This window comes from Spodoptera frugiperda, chromosome 15, assembly GCF_023101765.2.
Source record: "Spodoptera frugiperda isolate SF20-4 chromosome 15, AGI-APGP_CSIRO_Sfru_2.0, whole genome shotgun sequence".
Classification (NCBI taxonomy): domain Eukaryota; kingdom Metazoa; phylum Arthropoda; class Insecta; order Lepidoptera; family Noctuidae; genus Spodoptera; species Spodoptera frugiperda.
In genome coordinates, this window is record NC_064226.1 from 9467415 (window position 1) to 9490750 (window position 23336).

Sequence of the window (23336 nt, forward strand, 5' to 3'; positions counted from 1 at the left end):
CTAACTATCTAGGTAAGTATTTTCACAAACTCGTGTTCAATGGCATGATGACTACAAAAATTTGAGAGTTACGACTAAATAACGGATAAACTGTATAAGTTTAAGATCTTTTTATCAGCGAAAACTTACATAAATATCTACATCTAAAACCTACAAGTTTTTGTAGGGTCGAATGTCTCATTGTTTCACCAGCCTTTTAGCTAAGTACCCCTTCAATGGTTCCGGTACGCCGAATTTAAAGAATGACGACGAAAACTTTATCCGTTAAACCCGTATTTAAAATTACCGAAATCGCTATCGGACTAATTATCGAGAATCGTTAATCTTTTTTTTTAATAGCCAACTTGGTGATCGGAGTTCGAATGGCGAAAAGTTAACGATTTATTACTATTACGAGAGCTTACTTAAAGTCATATATTTTATATCATTTTTAATTTTATTGTTATATTTTTTGTAGGATTAATTGGGTTGCATTGATAAGTTTGGGATATACGATTCGAAACTCTATTATCTGTGTGATAAAATATATAAACTGTAAAATGAAAGTAACAAAGTAGGCATAACCAGGTAAATCCATTAAAACATTATTATAAAGGTAATTATTTTTCGATAATAATGACATGCAGTCATTATATTTGTAATTAATTTTCCTATATAGAAGCCAATTAAGTTGGAAATTTATGACGTGTGGAACGGTCAATCTTCAATAACTGGAACGTTACATTTTAAGTAACGATATGGCATTTTTTTGTACAGTATAAATATTAATTATGTTCAAATTCAACATAATTAATATTAAATTTATACTGTACAATTAGAATGAATGAATATGCAAAAATATAAACTTCTGAGCAATATAACAGCAATTTAAGTAGATACTTATTTATAAATATTGTATTTAATTTTAAAATACCTGTTTCCACTCCAAATTAGCACGTTCCAATCGTTCGTTGGCAGCGACTCGCTGTTCGTGGCGCGCCGCCGCCTCGCGCAACGTGCAACCGCAACACGCGCACCGTGGACATGCGTTCGCGCAGCCCGTCTCTACTGGCGTGTTCGCTGCACCCCCGCCCGTCCCACCTGTCGGTATAGGCGCCATATTTGCTTGTGTTCCACCTAGATAAAAAAGGCAATTTTAATTGTGAGCATGAGCATGTTTAATCTGGCCCAATGAATTGGGAATAAATACAGGAGAATCTATAAGTATATCAGCTATAAACACAACGCAAGGGTTGTTTCACGTCGGTTTTCTTTGAGGCCGTGGTATCACTCCAATCGAGCCCGCCCATTCGTGCCGAAGCATGGCTCTACCACATTTAATTTGGGTCAGCTTAAACACTCGATTACTAAATCGATAACTCGATTAATGTGACTGACTATGTATATTCTCATATTTATTAAGTGCATACATAATTCGAAAAGTCTAATAAAACAGTTAAAGCTATGCATTACTTGCACTGAAAGCTAAAGGTTTTCTTTTTTCTATAAGTAAGTTAGTAAGAAACGTGTCCATCGTTAGTCGATCCCTGTCTCAAACAAAATGTACCAATGGACTTTTCTAACAAAGAAAATTGCGCGGTGTTAAATCCTCGGACTTTATAAAGAGCAAAAGACCAATGGACATGTACCTGACCTATCACATGTCGGGTCGAAAAACCGGACTACTCTTGTAAGTGAGAAGTAAAACTTTAACCTACTATTTTTTAATTGTGACTCTAAAGATTAATCGCCATGGTTGAAATTTGTCTGCACATCATACCTATTTAACACAACAAAATCAATACACAGTTTAATACATATATCAAAACATTTTACAAATTTCTTTCCCATTTATTATGTTTACAAAATTAAATAAATAAGCGAAAGTATGTTCAATATTGATGAATATTCGTGTGCGTAGTAAGTATGGCAGGGTAAATATGGAACTCGAATTATAGGTTGGTAGATATTTGTTTTACCAAGTACTCTTATAACTTTGTAGATGGAGAGACCCTTGTGCGTTACTTAGATTATGTTTAGGCGACAAATGTTTTTATAGCACGCGATGAAGGGAAAACAAAGGCCCCCAAACTAGGCAGGGATTAGTCGAGTTTGTGAAAGATCTTAATGAGTCCCTTGCGAGTAAGGACAACGACATTATCTACTTATTACAATTAACAATGTCTGTAAAGTGTAACAAACTCTAAGGACTTTCTTTTAGAGCTTATTATACTTTATCAAAAATCTCTTAACATCTTTTAGCAGCTTTGGCGTGTCATTTATTTTTATTCTGTACTAGCTGACCCGGCAAACTTTGTACCGCGTTAAACATTTTTTTCTTACTTTTTAAACCTTCCCTGGACTTCTACAAATAATTCAAAATTTGCCAAATCGGTCCAACCGTTCTCGAGTTTTAGCGAGAATAACGAACAGCAATGGACAAAGAGAATCGAACCCGCGACACAATATATACCTTTAACTTTGTTTTGAAGCTTGTAAAATATTGTTTTTATTCCAGAATATTCCGACTGAAAATATTCTAGCTCCTATTCGCAACGTGGAGGGAAGAAAATACCCAACACGTGTGAATATTAAATTTGCAAGAAGGAAATAATATCAACAGGTCGGCGAAGCACATTCGTAAGGAAATGAATATTCCTCAACTACCTAGATTAACTGATTCTGGTAGGAAACAGCTGTGTGTACTAATATTAGAACTATCACTCATGTGCCAACTACAGAATTAGAATTGTATGAATTACGGCTATTTTCAGCAATCCCAAATCTTAATTGGTAAAAGATTGATGAAGCCATCTGGCCAGAAAATCGACACCTATTCAAATTAAACGGACACATATTTTGTACGATAATAAGATAATTTGCAGTTCACTCTTTTAATTAATTTTTTTTTTTTTTATGGGACTTGCCGGTAATCGAGCAGACGTATTACCTGATGGTAAGCAATCGCCGCCGCCCATGGACACTTGAAACACCAGAGGCTTTACAAGTGCGTTACCGGCTTTTTGGGAGTTAGGAATTTAAGGGTTGTTGTTCGGGAATGGGGATGGGGATGGGGAAGATTGGGAAGGGGGGAATTGGGCCTCCGGTAACCTCACTCACACAACGAAACACAACGCAAGCGTTGTTTCACGTCGGTTTTCTGTGAGGCCGTGGTATTACTCCGGTCGAGCCGGCCCATTCGTGCCGAAGCATGGCTCTCCCACACTTACCCTCTGTCCAATCGTGCCAATTCTCAATTCCCCAACAACCCCTAAATTCCTAACCCCTAAAAGGCCGGCAACGCACTTGTAACGTCTCTGGTGTTTCGGGTATCCGTGGGCGGCGGCAATTGCTTACCATCAGGTGATCCGTCTGCTCGTTTACTGGCTTATACCATAAAAAACTCCTCCCGCAGAAAATAAGAACATATCTAAAAATAAGAACATATCTAAAAATAAATATGAAGTTAGAACTCAGGACCTCCCCATTAAAATCAAGCAGATACTTGAAGGACTCACATGCGTCATCTCAAGTTCCCGTGGATATGACTTGGGCGTATTTGGCAGTACTTTGTCATAGTTTACTTAGAAACCCAAGCTTAATAGGCACTTCAATGAAGACATCTATCACAGATTTTCTAATCTTTGTATATATCATTCTTCTGTACGTGTGTATGTCACTGAACTCCTCTTAAACGACTAGACGGATTTTGATGAAACCTTTTGTGTGTGTTCAAGAGGATCTGAGAATGGTTTAGATTCACAATTTTGTCCGCTGGACAATGTTTTTTTAATTAATTTTTAATTTATTAGTAGTTGTTGATTTTGGAATGTTTTACATCGGATCCGACGGACGGCGCTACCATCGCAGTGTCAAATATTAATGACGTTAGATATTGTCATAACATTTGAATAACAATTTTCAGCAAAAAGGTCCAGAACGTTTTAGCTTATTAAAAAAGTTTAAAATTTTCAAATTAAAGACGTGTAGACAGGACAACGTCTGTCGGGTCCGCTAGTTTTTTTATGAAACACCAAAGGCGTTACAAGTGCGTTGCCGGCCTTTGAGGGTTTGGAATTTAACTCACACTACGAAATACAACACAAGCGTTGTTTCACTTACATCTTCCTTTAAAAAGACTTGTAGGTTAGAATTCTCATAATTTTATGTATCAGGTCTCATCTCTTAAATAAATTCTGGTTCACGTCCATGAAAAAGTCCTGTTAAACTAGTTTAATTCGTCAACTCAAAGACCTTAACTGATAAATAGATTAAACGTCAGACACATTCTAGCAAACGTTAACCGTCAGAATTTTATAAACTTACTTATTATATAAAATTGAAAGGGGTTTTTTTCAACGCGCTAATCTCCGAAACTACTGGTTTGATTTTAAATTTCTGTTGGATAGTCTATTTATCGAGGAAGGTTACCTTATAGGCTAGAAAACATCACACTATGATCAAAAAGAGCTGAGAGTAAGATCGCGTGGAAGTAGCTAGTCTTATTAATAAATGGAGTCACATATTATTCTAGAGACTCAAAAGCAATCAGACGTTCCATTATAGCAATATGGGTAATGATTATTCATCTCCTCTGTAATGATAATTACCTAAATGGTTGTGGTTGTGGCGTGCGAAGCGCGGTGATGCGGGTGTGAGTGGGGCTCCATCGCAGCGCACCTCCGCCTTGAGCCTGGAGCCAGTGCGCGGGTTCACCTGCATCCCAGCTGATGTCACCGTGCCGCCGTCACCCTGGTCAATAACGACGAATTAGTAGGTACTAATGTTAGGGTGTGAATGTTCCTATGACTAATTTTATACAGCAATATTTTTCTCACTGGTTTTGGTGATGGCTTTTACAGGGGTGGTTATTCAAATCGTGATTTATTATCAAGATGAATTTCATAATATTAGGATAACAATGATGATTGGTTGTGTTTAAGTTACAACATCAGTATAGGTACTTGCAGCTTGAAAATGTTTAGTAAGTCTACCACTACACCGGTATAAACCTAATTATGTCTTCTTTAATATTACAGAATATTAAATTAAATTCTAAATGCCATCATTCTGATGCTTATTTACCATTACCATCTCCACGCACAACACTGTCTCTTTTTTCTCTATAATACGTATTTACGTTTGCCCCTCACAGCCTGTGTTTTATTGCAACCCACAAGCCACACGAGTTTGAAGAAATAAAAAACAGAATCAGTTTCTTCATCCAAAATTTCCACTCAAGACTTTATAGAGACATGTGCGCTTTGATTTATATCCCAAGTCGTTTACAATAAAACCTCACGACTTTTCGGAACCATCCGATTTTGTTCCACCCACGAATGTGGTTTTGACCACACCAATAAAGTTGCCAAATGTCATATCGGCATGCAAAAAAGTTAGGCATTGCTTTGTGTGTATGTGTGTGTGTATGTATAAAGGCAATATCCGTTCGATTCGACGACCCAGAAGTTCAATTCTGAATTTAAATAAACATAAATAAAATACTCGCGTCCTTATTCAAGTTTCATATTGAAAGTTGAGTGTTTGTTTTGATCAAAGTTTTATATTACATCTTCCCTATACATATGTATAAATAGGTACAGCTAATCGTAAAAGAAAACTCTGGAATCAAAATTAAAGTATTTACCTAAAATCAATATTATTATACATTACCTTCCAAAATATATTTTGCCTTTAATACGAGAAAAACAAACAGAACCCAGCGATTTATTAAGCAGTAATATAACAACTTTTTAATATACAAATCTTAGTACCAACGACATCAACACAAGCCAGTTTATATTTTATTTAACTTATCGTAATGTAATCCCGACAAGTAAATCAGCTTCGGCACTGAGCTTATGAAAAACTTTTAATGGTCACGACTTTGCGACTTCAAATTAGTAAATCAAACTCCCTAGGGCTATCGGTTTTTATAAATTCAAACTTTGGATCTTATTACCATACTCCGATACAGATAGGTAATTCGAGAACTTTCTGGAATATGGAAAAATATTTTTAATGACATGGTTTATGACGTTTTCTTGTGTATTTATCGCGCTGGTAGATATATTTAATTTAAAATTAATTGTTTTGTCAGAATCTGTGCTAATTTGTTAATTAACATCATTCCTTCCAATATCTGAAGATATAGATAGAGGTGAGATGTGTACATACATATTTGTATACAGGGTGACTTGTAAGCCACTTTCAGACCAGTGACCTCAGGGGTAATTTTGTAGGAAATTAGTTGTATTATCTAAATACGTCGAATTACAAGTAATTCTGTATAGTGTCACTGTCAGTGTATACACTGAGAAATTTCCGAAAAACCGTCAAAACTTCAATGTCTTGGTCAAATGAACAATTATTAGACCTAAAATATGAAATAGGTTAATAAGGTTTATAACAAACCTGAATTTAATAAGAAAATTAGGGCAATTGAAATCCTGTAGTGACTTTACACAGAATCAGCTGTATTTATAAAAATAACATACATTACAAAGCTGTTCAAAGTACAAAGTAATTCGAGTGGGGAGTGAATGATGAAATAAATATAATTGTACGTATAAGCGGAAAATGTTATGAGTACAGTACCTCCCGAAGTGAGGGTTAATACAGGATTTTTAGGAATGGCAATAATGTGTGTAATGGATTCGTTATAAGTGAGCCTGCGTATCAACCGATTGGTAATAAAATTGCTGTATATGAGACTGATCAAATAATCTCATTTTGTTTTTAAAAAGATGACGATCGCTTCGCTTCAAGCTTCCTTGTGCGAACTGCTAGGGAGTGGAACTCCTTGCCGGAGTCGGTGTTTCCTGATGGGTATAACCTGGGTGTCTTCGAGTGTCTTCAAAGCCCGAGTGAATAGGTTGCTTATGGGCAGACGTGCTCCATCGTAGACCGCATCATCACTTACCATCAGGTGATATAGCGGCCAAACGTCGACCCATCAAATGTAAAATAAGATGTTTCGTGTTTAGATTGAATTCATGGCTACAGTTCACAATGGACGTGGACGTTCATTGGAATTAGTCACGGTTTAAACAATTAAGTACTGTCACCGCTTCAGTAATTGCAATTAAATAGTTCCTTGCAGTTGAACCAGGTCATGCTCTATCTAATTCCGTTCAATAGTTTTGGATGCACTCGGAAATTACTTTTTAAAACACAGTTAGTAACAGAAATTGCAGTGAAGACAAGAACTTTCAAGCATATTAGCTATATATATATTATATTAGTATAACATTATATTTTTTTCTTTATATCATGTGTCTCACTAATAGGCTAAACCCTTCCCTAAATTCATTTACATAAAGTTCATTGTCCGATCTTAAAAATAGAAGGTAAGTAACCTTTACTGTATACAGAGCCATATATTTACCTTAAAAAATAACAGCAGTAAATAATATTGAGAGGATATAACACAACCAAAAATATACAAAGCGAAAACTATTCCTCAAAGGACAATCGTTGAGAGAAAATATTATTTGTACTCAACATCTCAGTCCCATGACAGCGTTTACAAAGGTGATACATGGTCGGTAGTCGGTACAGTCAGTAGTTTCTAAGGAAATCGACGCCTTAGGCGCGCCGCGGGGGATTAATATACAAAATATGTATGTATATTATGTAGAGTGAACTACAGGTATAAGGAAGTAGGAGGACATGTATGTCAATAAATACTTTTTCTTCAATATAATGTGTAATGGGGATTGACCAACTTGTATGGGACTTTGGCTATTTTTGAACAAGCACTTCAGCTAATAATATATGTTTGATTTATTAGTTCATATCAGTAAGAATGAAGATACAAACTTAGTTTTGTATCAAGATTTATATTTAGATAATTTTTTACATTTTATTGAAACTGGTTATGCATGAAATAAAACATTTTTTTTCTATTAAAATGCATTATTAATCCGATTCATATGTAATTAAAATATGGTCAAGGAACTCGGCAGGTGGATTAATAATTTTCTGGTACCTTGCCCAGCTCAAAAACCAAATAATAGTTATTATATGTGCACATCAACCTACTGTTCTATGACCCACCATGCAGTTGCAGCAATAATGTTTTATGGCTGTCCTGCCTTTAGTGTTATTTTCATATAATATATATACAAAATATGTTTTCCTACTAATGTGTCTACTTTGTATTTTCCCACGCAATAAACTGCAGTTGCAACATTCACAATGCAAAAGAACAAAGCGAATAATATCTGTCATTTTGACGAAAAACACAACAGATTGACAGCAGATTGGCAGCACTAAAGTCAAATCCAAAGCCAACTACTACAAATACTTGGTCTTATCTTAACAAATACCAATAAAAATCGTTTTTTTTTTATAGTGCTAATTTACACAAAGTTATTAGCATCAGACATTTACTAAAATATAAATAAAATTATTGGTAAATTACATTTTTGTTGAGCAGCCTGTTCAAAAATAGCCAGATTTGGACAATCTCCTTTAGTGACATTTTATTGTACAGTTAACATTTTTTTTTCTAAATGGAACTTTGCCTCACTCTAGGATTGTCCCCTGTGTAGTAGTTACGTTAACAAACATACAAGTTAACATACACATAACACCCAGACCCGAAACAACAATTTGTGAATCACTCAAAGAGTTGCTCCCTGCGGGAATCAAACCGACTACTCGTTGGGTGGCAGCCGGTCGCCCAGCTACCGTACTAAACGTGTAGATACGATAGATAGATAGATGAAAAAAAAGATATAGTTCGATAGGAACTAGATTTCGCGCAGTTTTTGTAAAGAATATTTTAGTTTAGTACTAAAAAAAACTACAGTAAGTGGCATCCATTAGTATAAATAAATAACTGTTGAGAAAAACGGCAATTTATGTTATTGAGTGTACAGAACCTAAAAGTTCACTGCCTTCGAGAAGAACACGCTATAAATTTTGTGACAAGTATGTTATACAGTTGTTCCTTAGATAAATGTCTAGCAAACGCCTAGGTATTCTAGATCTCAGGATTGTTTATTGCCTAGGTTTTTCTTACTGTCTGAAGTATGAACCTAGCTAAAACGATTCTGTCGATAAAGCTATTAATTGTCGCCGTTTTGAGTTTTAAAAATAATTTAAATAGAGCAGATATTTCAATCAACAGATAATTATTTTCTTTAAAATTGACATTCGACAATTTTTGTTTAAAACAATTGAGAAATATTTTAAATTATAATTTTATATATCATAGCGGACCCGACAGACGTTGTCCTGTCTACACGTTAATTTGAAAATTTTATTCTTTTTTTAATAAGCTAAAACATTCTGGACCTTTTTGATGAAAATTATTATTCAAATGTTATGACAATATCTAACGTCATTAATATTTGACACTGCGATGGTAGCGCCGTCCGTCGGATCCGATGTAAAACATTCCAAAATCAACAACTACTAATAAATTAAAAATTAATTAAAAAACCATTGTCCAGCGGACAAAATTGTGAATCTAAACCATTCTCAGATCCTCTTGAACACACACAAAAAGTTTCATCAAAATCCGTCTAGTCGTTTAAGAGGAGTTCAGTGACATACACACGTACAGAAGAATTATATATATAAAGATATATTTTAATAATTTCAAATATTCAAACGTCACATTTTTTTACGTTGTGACGTTTGAAAAGCTTGAATTTTAAATACTTAAAGTATTCAAAATTCAAAATACTTCTGAAGACGTGAAGTTTGTCAAAAATCTAGATTCCTTCCTCGTACATTCATTGAATAAGTACCTAAGTAAGAAAACAATAACAGATTAAATAAAATCAAAAGTCATATATTTGAAATTTTCTGGCCACTTTTTATTGAATTTATGACAAAAATATCACTACAAAAGCATGAAAATTCAAGCAGAAAATCGTTTCAATTAAAAACAGGTTTCGAGCGAAGAAAAATAAACGGCCGATGCCTATTCAATCAAAATGTATGGCGCAGAGTATTGTCTGTGGAAACAATTGGCACTTTCCATCATAAATTCAAAGTTGGCTTTGTGCTAACTTTTGAAATACCCTTTTTTTAATCTTCTACTTAGTATTTAACATCAGATCATATACCGAAAATCTGCTTAGCTCAAGAAGACATTATAAATTACGTAGGTAAGTTATTTATATTTTAGGAAGGTACAATTTTTGCCGACCCAGGACTTCAGCTAAGCAATCGCTTCAATATGTGTACTTGTGGAGCATAGTAAGTATGATAACTTAAAAAAAAACGAATAGTAATGTTAAACATCGTAGCAATTTGATTTTCATAGTCTCTGTCTACCCCTATGAGAGCCAAGCGTGTGGTAGTGTATGTAAAGAAATACATTGTATATTTACTTTACTGTCAATCAATAATCATGCTTACATAATTCAATTTCAATGCAAACAACCACATTACGGAACGTAGTTCAACTAAAATTTCAATTAAAACTATTATATCAACAAATATTAGCTCGAAACTATGCATAATATAATCACTACTGACATAATCCTGGCACTGAGTGATAATGTTAATTAATTCAGTATAGGTACATAATATTCAATGAATTCCCAGCTTCGGATATTGACCCAACACAACTTTAATTATGAGTTTAAAATAACTACCAGGCTGTTGGGAAGCCAATTTATCACGTCAATAGCCTTGTAATATGGATTTGCGTGTTTTGAGGGAATGAAAATATGTTGAGGTAGGATAAAGATGAATATGCCACTTGTTTCTTAAAATGCAGGGGAAAAGTGACACGAAATTAAAGGTACGTTCGTAACTGAAGAACACGTTTTTTTTACACTTGATGGATGATGTTTAGCCGCTATCTCGCCTGAAGGTAAGTGATGGTGTGGCCTACGATGGAGCTCGTCTGCCCATAAGCAATCTCGAGCCCTCGGCCTTGAAGATATCCAGGTTATACCCATCAGATAAATATCATCATTTAGACTAAATAGTAGTACTTACTTATCATATAATATACAATCAAAACAATTATTAAATCACCTATGTACATGCTTTGGGCCAGTCACAAAAAGTGAAAAATAAATTTGTTCTAGAATATTTCATAACTTAACAAATGTTTATTTCCCTTATCTTTAACAGTGTCTTGGAAATACCTGTAAGTACCCTATTTTCACTTGCAATGGAACAGAACGGCCTGTCACATTGGAATTTAATACCATCGGTTTCAACAGCCAAAGTAAACCTGGCTTCTCCTGGGATTTAGAGGCATTTGATATTTACAAACAATAAATCAACGTAGGAGTGACTGGGGAACTATTTTCGGCTTGTTTGTCTCATACATCAGTGGCTGAATGGAAAAATATACGGTTCCAGTTTTGTAAGTTGTAAGTGAATGAATGACGAGAATTTCTTTTCCTATGGGACGTTTTTCAGTGGGAGTCGAAGAGGGAAGAAGTTAATTTGTAAGTAGGAGGGAAAATGTTGGTTAACAAGAATGGTATATTAATTTCTTTATGGTGATACTGGCATTTAAGAAGTAACACTACCTTCTAAGCCCTTTGTTTATTTCAAACAATAAAAAAAATAGTTTTTGTTGTAGCGGTTTCAGTCTATTTTACAACAAGTTTGTTACCTATCTGAAGTTAAGAGAAGACTGTAGTCGAGCAACAATTTAAGAAGAAAATTTTAGATAGGTAAAGGTCATTAACTATAGCAGTCATTTTATCAGACGGTGAAGGTAATATAAAAGACATTGAAATTATTGAGAAATGATAAGAATATAACATGCAGTATATAATATATCTCCATAACAATAAATCTGTCACAACCGTAAACCAGCAGCCATCATTCAACACCACGCTATGATCCGCACATTGCGTTCTGCGACACTTGGCATTAACATGTCGATATCGACTTGCAGCCTCGTTCACTTCACGGGGATAGAAATTAATCAGCTGTAGGTATATTATATATCTGTGTTTATATGTACCTATATTTATATGGATATTAATGCCATACAATTTTTTTAATTAACTTCATTATTATATACTAAAGATCGGTTCTTATTGTGTTCTGTTTGTATATCTATCACCTGTAAGGTTGTTTGTTTATTTCATGTTATGATATTATACATAACAGTATTACTCCTGTTATTTCCAGAATCGATGTGTAGATATCTTGTAACCTATATACATGTCTTTTATCAATTAATTATAATCACTTATAGCAAAAAAACAACTTTTCCATTTTCGGGCTTTTAGTTAAAGGAAACATAACCACAAAATCTCTCCGACCATTATACCCAGTTTTAACATTAGCAGTCTTAAAATAAACCCACATTACTCAGGCAAAAATAGACTCCATTAAAGCGTTAACATTCAAGTACAGACTCAAATTAGGTACACCAGTGTGTGTTCACTTCGTAAACAAGACGCGTCCATCAAATTAGTTGCCAATCACCGCATGATGGTTGCGGTCTGCTGGCGTTCACAGCGTTCATATGTAAACCGTTTAAGTAGTGTAATGTTTGACTGAAATTGACAGCTTTGAAACGGAGCTTAAATTGGTCTCTAAATAATATTCGACTGTGATTTATGTCGTGGCTTTAGTATTGATAAGATATGATGTGAACTTTGAAAGGTTTTCTACGAATTTTTAGAATTAATCTCCTTTGGAAATTGCTTTCAAACGTATGATATCAAAATTCTAAGTTGATTCTGAGGGTTAATTAAGTGACTTCACATTTTACTAACACACAAAGTTGAGTGACACTGCTGATGTTGCTGTTGCATTACATTCAAAGGCCTCGGTTAGGTGTTTACCACCCGTAAAGGTATAAACCAAATATGGGTTACTTACACTGCAACATTTCGCAACATCTCTGGTAACAAATGGGCTAGAAGATCTCATTTAAAATATAGAGGTTTGTCAGGGAACGTTGCTACTGGTCTTTGTTAAATGTAAAGTCTCTTAGTTGGGTCTAATGACACACACAAGAAGAATAAGGATGGTGACAATATTGTATTATACACAGTGGTCACTACACAGTGGGAAAGAGAACCTACTTATCATCATATACACAACCGTCACTACACAGTGGAAAAGAGTACTTATCATCATCATCATCGCATAGCAGGCGGGTTGGCGAGCGCAGTTAAGGTCACCGCCTCTTTTATGGAATGCTGTTGCCCTATTCCTCGGTGTCTGGTCGTTTTAGAACATACCCGGATCCGTACTTATAGTTACATATAAATATGTCTGTAATAGTTACCTTTGCACCGTCAGTGTCAAGGTTGATGAAGAGCAGGCGCGCGAGCCGCTGCAGCACCAGCTCGCGCAGCACCGCCGGCACCGGCTGCCCTCTCACTCCTCTACGAGCAACACCATACGTTCACACAATACATACACCAACATTAGAACTTTTAAACCCGTACCACCACAGTACTCTCAACGGATCTTCGCAGGTCTGAACTACGTGCAGAAGGCTGCGCAATAAGTATTTTTTAGAACCAAATGGTGGCATGAGGCGAGGTGCGGGGGCCGGCGATCTAGGCTAGAGATTAACCATTTCTAAATACAATTGACCCTTTACACTTATTGCGCAGCCTTCTGCACGTAGTTCAAACCTGCCAAGATCCGTTGAGAGTACACCAGTTTTAAGTCTTCGACTGTTGAAGGCAAATCCTCCGCTAACGTCGCATCGGTCACCGGTGACCACCACGGCGTTCAAGGTGTTAAATAAGTATTTATTCTCTTTACATTTTCCACCCATTCCATAAAAAAAACAATAAGGGAACAGGTTTCATTGTACTACTATTTTCTTAAATGTTTTACCGTTTTTGAAGCTATCGGGTTTATCTTACAAAATAAATGGGCGGCTCTGATTGCTTACCATTTGGTAATCACTACACTCTTTTGTCGTCCTATCCGGTAAAAAGTGTCGAAGTTTAATCAATAGTACTGATGATATTACTCAACAAGGTATCTACACCAGTAAATGTATCTTTGATGTTAGATGTTTTACATTAGAATAATCTAAATAAAAATATCTGTGAGTGGGAACAGAGAGTAGGAACGTTTGAAGATGCATTCTATTTAGCAAGTTAAATGTCTTCTAATAAAAAAATACTCTGTTTTCCTTATAAATTAATTCAATCTCCAATTAATTATTCGCATCTTATCGCCTTCCATCCCTTCATTTTCCGAATAATCAATATTTTTATACATTTCATTATATTTACCAATCAACCATATTTACATAATTATCTAATTTTATGATTGAAATGGCGTTAATTAATTCAATTCGTTCAGTTTTCACCACGTACATACAAAAGCATAAATTTTTGGTAATAAAATTATTGATATCGTGTACGTACAAATTGAACAATTTGCTTTGTGTCGTTCATTCGATTAAATTAATTTGATGGCATATAATTATATTTATGTAAAGGTATAATAATTTGGTTTATTATGAAAACTGTAGCCTTAGTTTATGTTAAACTTTATGCATTCGTTTTAGATTTAAAGTGTTAGGATAAAATAGCATTAATAAAATATTTAGGAAATTGATTGATTTGCTACATCCAAATGTTTTGAACTATTTCTTTGAGAGCTGCTATGAAACCTCAACGATTACACAGCTTAAATCAATACCGAATCGAATAAACCAACCAATCAGAGCGCCGAACGCGGTCTCATTTCAGGTACATTAAACGTGAAGCAAACTCATACTAAGGGTACAGAAATCTGTTACTTACTACAGTTCATACTAAATTGTTTTACTATATAGACATACTACTATAATATTTATAGAAATAAAACTCGCCTGTAAGATATATTGAGCGTGACGACTGATAGGGAAGCCGAGAATGACACTAAACACGTACTAACTCCATAATACAAACCTGAAACAAAATCTAATGTTAATAAACATTTTAATATTATCTAATAAGAATATAGATGATGATGAAGCAATATCTATTTATTTCATTAGTTAGGTAATGAAAAAATGTAGGCACGTATTATTTTGTCATATACATAAAGTTTAGGAGTAGGAGCAAATACGTCATTTCAACGTATAAAACGTACTCACAAGTGGCGTCACGCGATATTTCAAAACAATGTATCTTCATAAATATTTGTTTTCGTGACAAAATAAAAATTATTCATACCCTATAATACGAAATCTTGGTAGACAAAAATTTGAGACTAGAGAACCAAATTGAGTCGTAACTACAATTACTAAATTAACTTTTAAGGTGGTATTCTTCATTTCACAAATTACATGTTCCAATGTTATAATATGTAAGTATATAGCAAAGTTGGTAGTTACTTATAATAAACATACATAGTCGACGTATCTATTTCAAACAAAACACATCAAACAAATATTCTGTCATTTTGACAAGGGTTTCTGTGTCGTGTGTAGCGTATTACGTGTTACCTTGTCTAACTCACCTGCTCAATAGAAATGTGAATAAATGAATTTACATAAACAATGTAACGTAACTTCACTTTTGATTCCTCGAAGGGATAAAGTTTTTAGTAGAGAAGTTTCCGTATATTGTCATACATAGAAATAATCCCAAACTCAAGGTTGTAACTGATAGAACTATAATCTACACATTTTACCCAAAACTTTTATTTATTTATTACTTTATGTACACACATATAGTACAGCAGATAATATATAAAATTTAAGTACAAAGGACAGCAGAGACGGCAGATGATATATAAAATTTAAGTACAAATATATAAAATTTAAGTACTGTATATTATTATTCCTATTGGAATTTCTTACTGAAGACCTGTGGCAGGAAAAGTAGTTATAACTGACAACGCAGTGTGTATTAAATCAACATAAAAAATACTTATAATTAAACATATTTAAGATATAAATATAGTATATAAAAAAGTATAAAATCATATATTATACATTACTAAAGAAATCTGCATTTCAAGAGGAAAGTTAATGTTCCTTCACTTTTAAATGAATCCGAGATTCTATGGACAACCAAATGAAAAAGAACTTACTAATAAGTGGGGTTTTCTCTGTAGGCGGCAATGTGTCCCTTATAGTCATCAAGAAGACGGTCATAGATAGGAGTGCACTTATGCCCAGGGTCACCTTTTCACCTGACTCCGACGGCACGTAGAACACTAGAAGTGCTGGAACAAAAATAAAAATAACCTTTTAATTTTTCTGAACTAATTTACCCACCTACACAATTTGTCAACTAGTGTTAAACTATTAGTTTCAGTTGATTTAATATTAATCTATAGTTACATTATAAAGTTGATTGAACGCGTTAATCTCCGAAATTAAGGAATATAATTTTTGTGTCAGATACTCCACTTATCAGGGAAGGCTATATGCTACAAAACATCACGCTATGATCAATAGAAGGCGAGCTGAAGAGTGAGATGAAACGGCGCGGGAGAAGCTAAGTACTTAGTAGTTCTTTTCATGCAAGAAAGTTTTACATGCTCTCCAAAGCAAGAGAGTAAAACTTTGAAACATGTAGCATTCCTTGACAGAAAGTCACCGTATTACTTTTTTCAATATAAAATCCCAGCCTGACTACTCGTAGCTATATTTTTATACATAAGGGCGTAATTGCAATGATATTTACCTAACTATTCATGTAGGAATGTAGGAATAAAGCGATTTATCCAATTATCATAACAAAAGCCGTGAAATACGACATGAGTAAATGCTATCATCATAAGGATAAGTGAGTCTTTGTGTTTGTTTATTGTGTTATTCTGCGCGAACGTCTCTCTGATTATTCACAAATACATTCTTGTTTCACTCGACGCGTTTCCAGGATTTATGTGTGTACATACATAACAAAGGTAAAAAGAATTTGTTAAGATTTCCTCAGAAACTCGACAATCAGTGGCAGCCTAATAAAATATGATATAAAGGCGATCCACGTAAGCCCTAAAGTCTCTTGTGCGAAACGATGTTAGTGACCTCAGACCACGAGCTAACCCTACAAAGGCTACTATTTTTGTATTCCCCAAGTAATAAGGCCTCGTTAAACTTTCAAAAGACATAATCGTATGAGCAATTTGTGCTATATTTGGGATAAACCTTTTACATAATTCTCAAAAACGGATCTAGAATTACAGTTGATAAAATAAATAACTAATAAAATAGCTCTTATTGCACACGTAATAAAATATCTTATTATGTATCCAAATGTCAGGAATAGTACCAGAAAATAATGTTCGACACATTTCCACTACATATTTATGTATGTACCCAGCTAATTAGCACTAGCTAATGTTTTCTAATCAGAACCGACGTTCCCTAATTGTTTACTGCGGTACAGTATCCATAATGTGTTTGTTATTCAGGATACAAATTCAAAGTTCAACCTCAGACTTAGTAGTACTAATGTATCTAGAAATTAGGGTAATTTAGCTCTGCTTTATACACTATTCATTACATCTACTTTAGGTCATAATATATGAGATCACTATAGTAGGTAAGACAAGACCTAACAAAGCTATTACCTGTAGTTAAAGCATTAATAAATAAGTACTATAGTTTGATTTCATTAAATTGATTCTCACTAGTATAGAGCAGACCTATATACCGTGTCAATAATGGAAAAATAAAACATCTAAGTTATAAGTGTGACCGAACCATGTTTCGGTAGGTACAAATGAGCGGGCTCGACCGCAGGGATACCACAGCCTCACAGAAAACCGATGTGAAACAACGCTTGCGTTGTGTTTCGTTGTGTAAGTGAGGTTACCGGAGGCCCAATAACCCCCCTTCCCAATTTTCCCAATCCCTGATTCCTCAACAACCCTTAAATTCATAACCCCCAAAAGGCCAGCAACGTACTTGTAACACTTCTGGTGTTTCGGGTGTCCATGGGCGACAGCAATTGCTTACCATCAGGTGATCCGTCCGCTCGTTTACAGGCTTATATCATAAAAAAGGTGATAACTGCTGATTTGCCAGTCTACTTACCAATTCCATTGATGAGGAGGCAAGGAAGAATAAGATTGAACACGTAGAACATGGGTCTTCTCCTCAACTTGATGATGTATGTGATGTCAGGGTAGGGTTCCACACAGCAGGAGTAGTATTGGTCATGTCGGATAGCCTCGAAGCTCACCAGGTCAAATTCCCCGTTGGTCTGGTAATTCGTTGTGTCGCCTTCGTCAAATTGTTTCTTTAAGTCCAGCTAGAGAGAAAAAAAAGGTTACTTATTATATCTTTAAACGAAAGCAAAAACAAGCTGTTGAGGGCGCCGTAGAGTAAAGTCTTGCATTTCATGTCTTTTTCTTATAGAAAAGAATGTTTTAAGAAATTAAATTCAGATATGGTACTGTAGTATAAATGGGTACATTCAACTGGAGGAGGTAATCCACGTCAAATTATTCAAAGGAATTAACTCCAGAACTCTGAAAATGGTGAAACCTTAAATGTATAGTAAAGCGAGCGTTCGAAGGCTGGAGAATGTTAGATCGTAGATATAAAGCGAAAGCCGATTTGAAAAGAGATAGCATTCCAATTTAAAAGTCAAATAACATCGGCCCGAGAGACATCAAATTTTAAAGCGATAGGTCTTATAGACAAGAGCGCGAAAACTTTTTTCTTCTAATACAAAATATTTCGGAGCAAAATTGACCGCGGCTTTAACAATGTTTCATTCAAATTCTTTGGATTTGTTGCAAATATTTTATTTAACAATGTTAGGATTCTAAAAAGTATCTATCTACAGATATTTATCTGAAGTTGAATAGAAATTCTCTGAAGAAATTGTTTAACATAACTGTATCGACCTGGATTGCTAAATCATTTCTTAATTTCAAGTAAATATTAATTTTGAGAATGACAGCTGACATTACTCGGTAATTTGAGAATTCTAATCAGAATCAGTCAAGTGAATTAGAATTTTAACGTCAGCAACTATCAACATTGTTTTAAGATTAATAATAAAATATATTCTCCCGATTTAAGTTGGCATCCATTTTATGATAGCATTTCTTTGTTCCATCACTTTTATTTAATTCAAAATACAAGCTAAAATCTTGGGCCAGATCTAGAAACGTCGAATTCAATATTGTTAATCCGAATCACTGGCGTTCCCTTACCATTGTGTAGTACCTCTTCTGTACATTTATTAAAGGTTAATGTAACAAATGAAATTCTTAGAGAACAACTTCTAGCCCTTTTAATTGAAGAATGTGAAGTAATATATTATGAAGTTAAGTTATATAGTATATACTAGAGGGAAGGAATTAAGTGTATATGTATATAACAGCAACGTAGGGTATCAGGGTCATAAAAGTGTTCAGTAACAGGTAAAATCGAGTAAAAAACCTAGCTCAACGACTTCAAACGAGCCCTTTGAACTGTTAAGATCAAATTAATTTCGGGAAATTACTAATTACCGAATTCAGGTACGTTTTTGACAGACTATCAATTTCCGAGAATGTTCCGTGTGGACTTACCTAATTTTCTTACTTTTTCATTTGGCCTCTTTGACTTTTTAATTAATTGATCGATTTCAAACGGTCCTAATTTTATTAGCAGAGTCGTTAGACCAATATATCGTTACATTTTCATTCATGAAAATCAGCCCTTTTATTCACCTTTGAGAAGAAAATACAATAAATTCCGCTTCCATACTTTTAAAACAAATTTTGGAATAAAAACTCGCATGGTATGTGGTTCTCGTTACGGTACTATGACCACTTTTTGCAATTAGGCATTCTCGTTACTACGAAATTACTAACCAGATTTTTATGAAATGGTAAAACACAAAAGCTCATGCAATTACTAAGGGACGATAACCTCAAAGAGTTATTTAAATATCAAAAACAAGTAAGTGTATAACCGCAAGAACCTCTCATTTACAGGTTGTTCTCATAATTATGTGCCGCTGGCATATGTGGTAAAAGTGTTTAATTATTGTGTGTAGACTTATAGCTGTACCGACGGCTTTGTCTAGTAGAATTTAGTGTTTATTTCGTCTATTGTTTGCTTAAAACTAAAGCTTTAAAGTAAATTGCTAATTAGAAAAAGTTATTACAATAGTTAATTGTTTTCTCTGATAGGTATCGTTTTTTTAATCACTTTTTTAGACGTAGTATATAATGTACCTGTAGTATATAATGTTCTATATCTTTTTTCTTCTCCGCTTTCGTAAAATTAAAATATACTTAGTAGTTTGTAGTAAATCTTATATCGTGCTCTTTCCTTGTTTATTTTCTTATAACGTATGAACACACATTTTTTTTTATATTTTATAATACTTAGTATAATATTTATTGCAATACAAGTACTTTTGTTATAACGAACATCAAATGAAATGTGGACTATATACGGACGGAACAGGAGTCATTGTACTGCAAAGGATTCAGTGGAGCCCTCTAGGCCTCTACATTAAATACAATGACAGTCTTTAGCATTTTTTTTCACGATAAACGATCTCCATATGAGACCTTTGTATTCATACAAAGGGATCGTGATTTCGGTAATGTCTCTGCGTTCCTGTATGACTAGATTGCTATCTTGATTTGTTGTATGTATGTGGTGATGTGTATGTAAATTAAAAGCGTGTGTGTGAGAGGCTGGTGAAACTTAATACATTATCAACTTTATCGTTTTGTAAAAAGATCTATAATTTATTGTCAGATTGGAGTATGTACGATTGTACATACATGTGGATATACATATACTGGTATTTGGATCTACTTTTAGTAAGGACATTAATTCAATGCATTCGTTAATTATGTAAATATGTCGACAATTTATTGAATCGTCTGGGTGAATATGTTTAGTGCAATTTTTGGCAGCGAATATTATCTGATTGTAACGTAAAAAAATTACAAAATTGGCACACCGAGGCTATAATTATATATTTAAGGCAAAATAATATCGATTACATTAAAAGAGGAAGCAGGAAAATGATCTACACATACAAATGAATACAAAACTGTAATAAAATTAAGAGTCATAAGAATTATTATTACGAACAACTTATGAATTCTTTTTGAAATACCTTTTTAATAAATAATGAAGTATGCATAATACATGGAATTAGGCCCACTGTTACCATTGCGATGTAACAGAGACTATGAAATCAAACTGGGACTTTATTATTTTAGGTTAAAGTTCTAATTTGGAGACAAGTAAACTATATACTTCAGCTGTTTTACGATATAAATTATTTTTTGGAATATTTCAGACGCAGATGCATTGGAGAAATCAAGAAACGATAAATTGGATAATTTCGAAACATTTACTTTATAGAGAAGTATTTTTATTTATTTTAAACGTTGGAAACGTTAACACTAGGATTTTCCACTGTGTCATGGGTGCGTTTACAAACATACAAGTTCACATACATCACACCCAGCCCTGAAACCACAATTTGTGGATCACACAAAGAGTTGGCAGCCGGTTACCGAGGCACCGCACCAACCGTACAGTGTAGCAACCAAAAGTGAGAATAAACCAATTGGATGAAGAAGAAAGCAAAGTGCTAATGTTTCTGAAGCCATATTTTAGCCCATATCTAGTAAAATATGGGCTAAAAAATTGCCTTTCACGGTGAACATCAAAATATTATAAACCTAGTACCAACCGTCATTTATAAAGACACAATGTGACTTTTGATCGTGCGCAGTCATAAAAGTCCAGGGTCTGTATAAACGAGTCCATTGTTCGGTCAAAAATCGATCCCTTATATTCTCCCTACATCCTTTTAAAAGCGTAAAGGTGAAGTTGAGATCTTATTTATTTGCTTCATAAATAACTTTAAGAGAAAATGTAATTTTGTCCTTAATTGCCGTTTAGGGAACGTTTAAGGTTCCCGTTGGGTACCTGCGTACCACAACAAAGGTACCTGGATGGATTATTGTAATAATCATCATTCTAGGCTTTTCTGGATGCCTTGGGTATAATGTTAGCTGCAAATATACATGTACGTTTAACTTCAATTAATTGTTTCGTTGCTCTTTTAAGCAAGATTTTAAGAAAGACTTTCTATCCTCCTTTGTCCCTAGGCTAGGTTGTTTCGTATATATTTATTTAATACACGAACACAATGTGCTTTAACTTTCATGCCTATGTATTGAAGTTGAAAATAACTCTCCCTCTCAAATCAAATCAAATCAAATCAGCTTTATTGTGGACCATAGGCATGCATTATAAATACAGATCTTAAATAAGCCGCCGTTGAGGCATACAATAATAAAATATAAATCAGAATTTAAAAACACAATTATACATTATTAATATTCCAAATTATAAATACATACAAATTAAATTTCAAGCCTTATAAGTCGTAGTCGTAGTTTATTATTGCCTATTACATTCAGAAATTTATTTGTTAAACATAGGTACATACACACATAACAAAGGTCGTACGGATTAACATACGTATTAGATCAAAATATCAGAATCTCAGTTGTTTAAAGTTAAAAGACTTTCAACTTTATTCTTTAGATATTTACTCAACTGTATTATAAAGGGATGTCTATTTATTACACTGACTAATGTTGCTAATAAAGATTGATTTGAACATCTTGTTCGTGTATTAAATATTTACGTACGATACTTGATTTTGGTTAAATTTACTATTAATGCCTAGGGGATGCTATTAAAAACCTACAATACTTGAAAAAAATTATTTCACTTCACTCTTGTAGCCACCCTTTACCAGTTATTTAGCACATACACACTTAGCAATATAAAAATTGAAAATATTGTGTTCGTGTATTAAATATTTATAAAAACGAATCACCTAGCTAAGGGCCGAGTCTCAACGGATTGTAGCAGTGCTACTCTGCCGCTTACAACACCCTGCCAGGAACGGAAGTCGTCTACAGACTATTCCGAGCCCCGACATCGAACTGAGTTACATTCGGGTCTTTGGAGCCATGATGCACGAGTTATCCGAACAGCATCGATCTCCACGACCCAAATGGGCTTCGACGCCGCACCTCTAGTGTAGAAGCGCGACTATAGTAATCACATTGTTTGGAGCCTCCCGACTCACGGGGCTCCGTGATGTTATCCTTGCCGAATTCGACTAGATGGGTTTCACCCTTAATGGCGATCAGAGTTACTCCCGGCGGATGATAGCTTCGCACCACCGGCCGTTCGACCGAGTGCATGAACCAAATATCCGACGCCGTTGTTACGGTGGAATTAAACGGTATTACTATCGCAACGACGTGCCATCAGTAGGGTAAAACTGACCTGTCTCACGACGGTCTAAACCCAGCTCACGTTCCCTGTTAGTGGGTGAACAATCCAACGCTTTGTAATTTTCGCTTCACAATGATAGGAAGAGCCGACATCGAAGGATCAAAATGCAACGTCGCTGGGAACGCTCAGCTGCCACAAACCAGTTATCCCT

The 23336-nt window shown here is 34.5% G+C and overlaps 1 protein-coding gene across 1 annotated transcript in view; it reads right to left on the bottom strand.

The window, feature by feature from the left end:
- LOC118269784 (neuronal acetylcholine receptor subunit alpha-10) overlaps positions 1 to 23336 on the bottom strand; it is a 101501-nt gene that overhangs the window by 4365 nt on the left and 73800 nt on the right. The window contains exons 5-10 of the mRNA XM_035585097.2: positions 17930 to 18146; positions 15976 to 16110; positions 14768 to 14846; positions 13214 to 13313; positions 4590 to 4731; positions 914 to 1116 (exon numbers count right to left, since the gene is read on the bottom strand). Coding sequence (XP_035440990.1) covers positions 914 to 1116; positions 4590 to 4731; positions 13214 to 13313; positions 14768 to 14846; positions 15976 to 16110; positions 17930 to 18146 — 876 coding nt within the window. The remainder of the gene's footprint in view (positions 1 to 913; positions 1117 to 4589; positions 4732 to 13213; positions 13314 to 14767; positions 14847 to 15975; positions 16111 to 17929; positions 18147 to 23336) is intronic.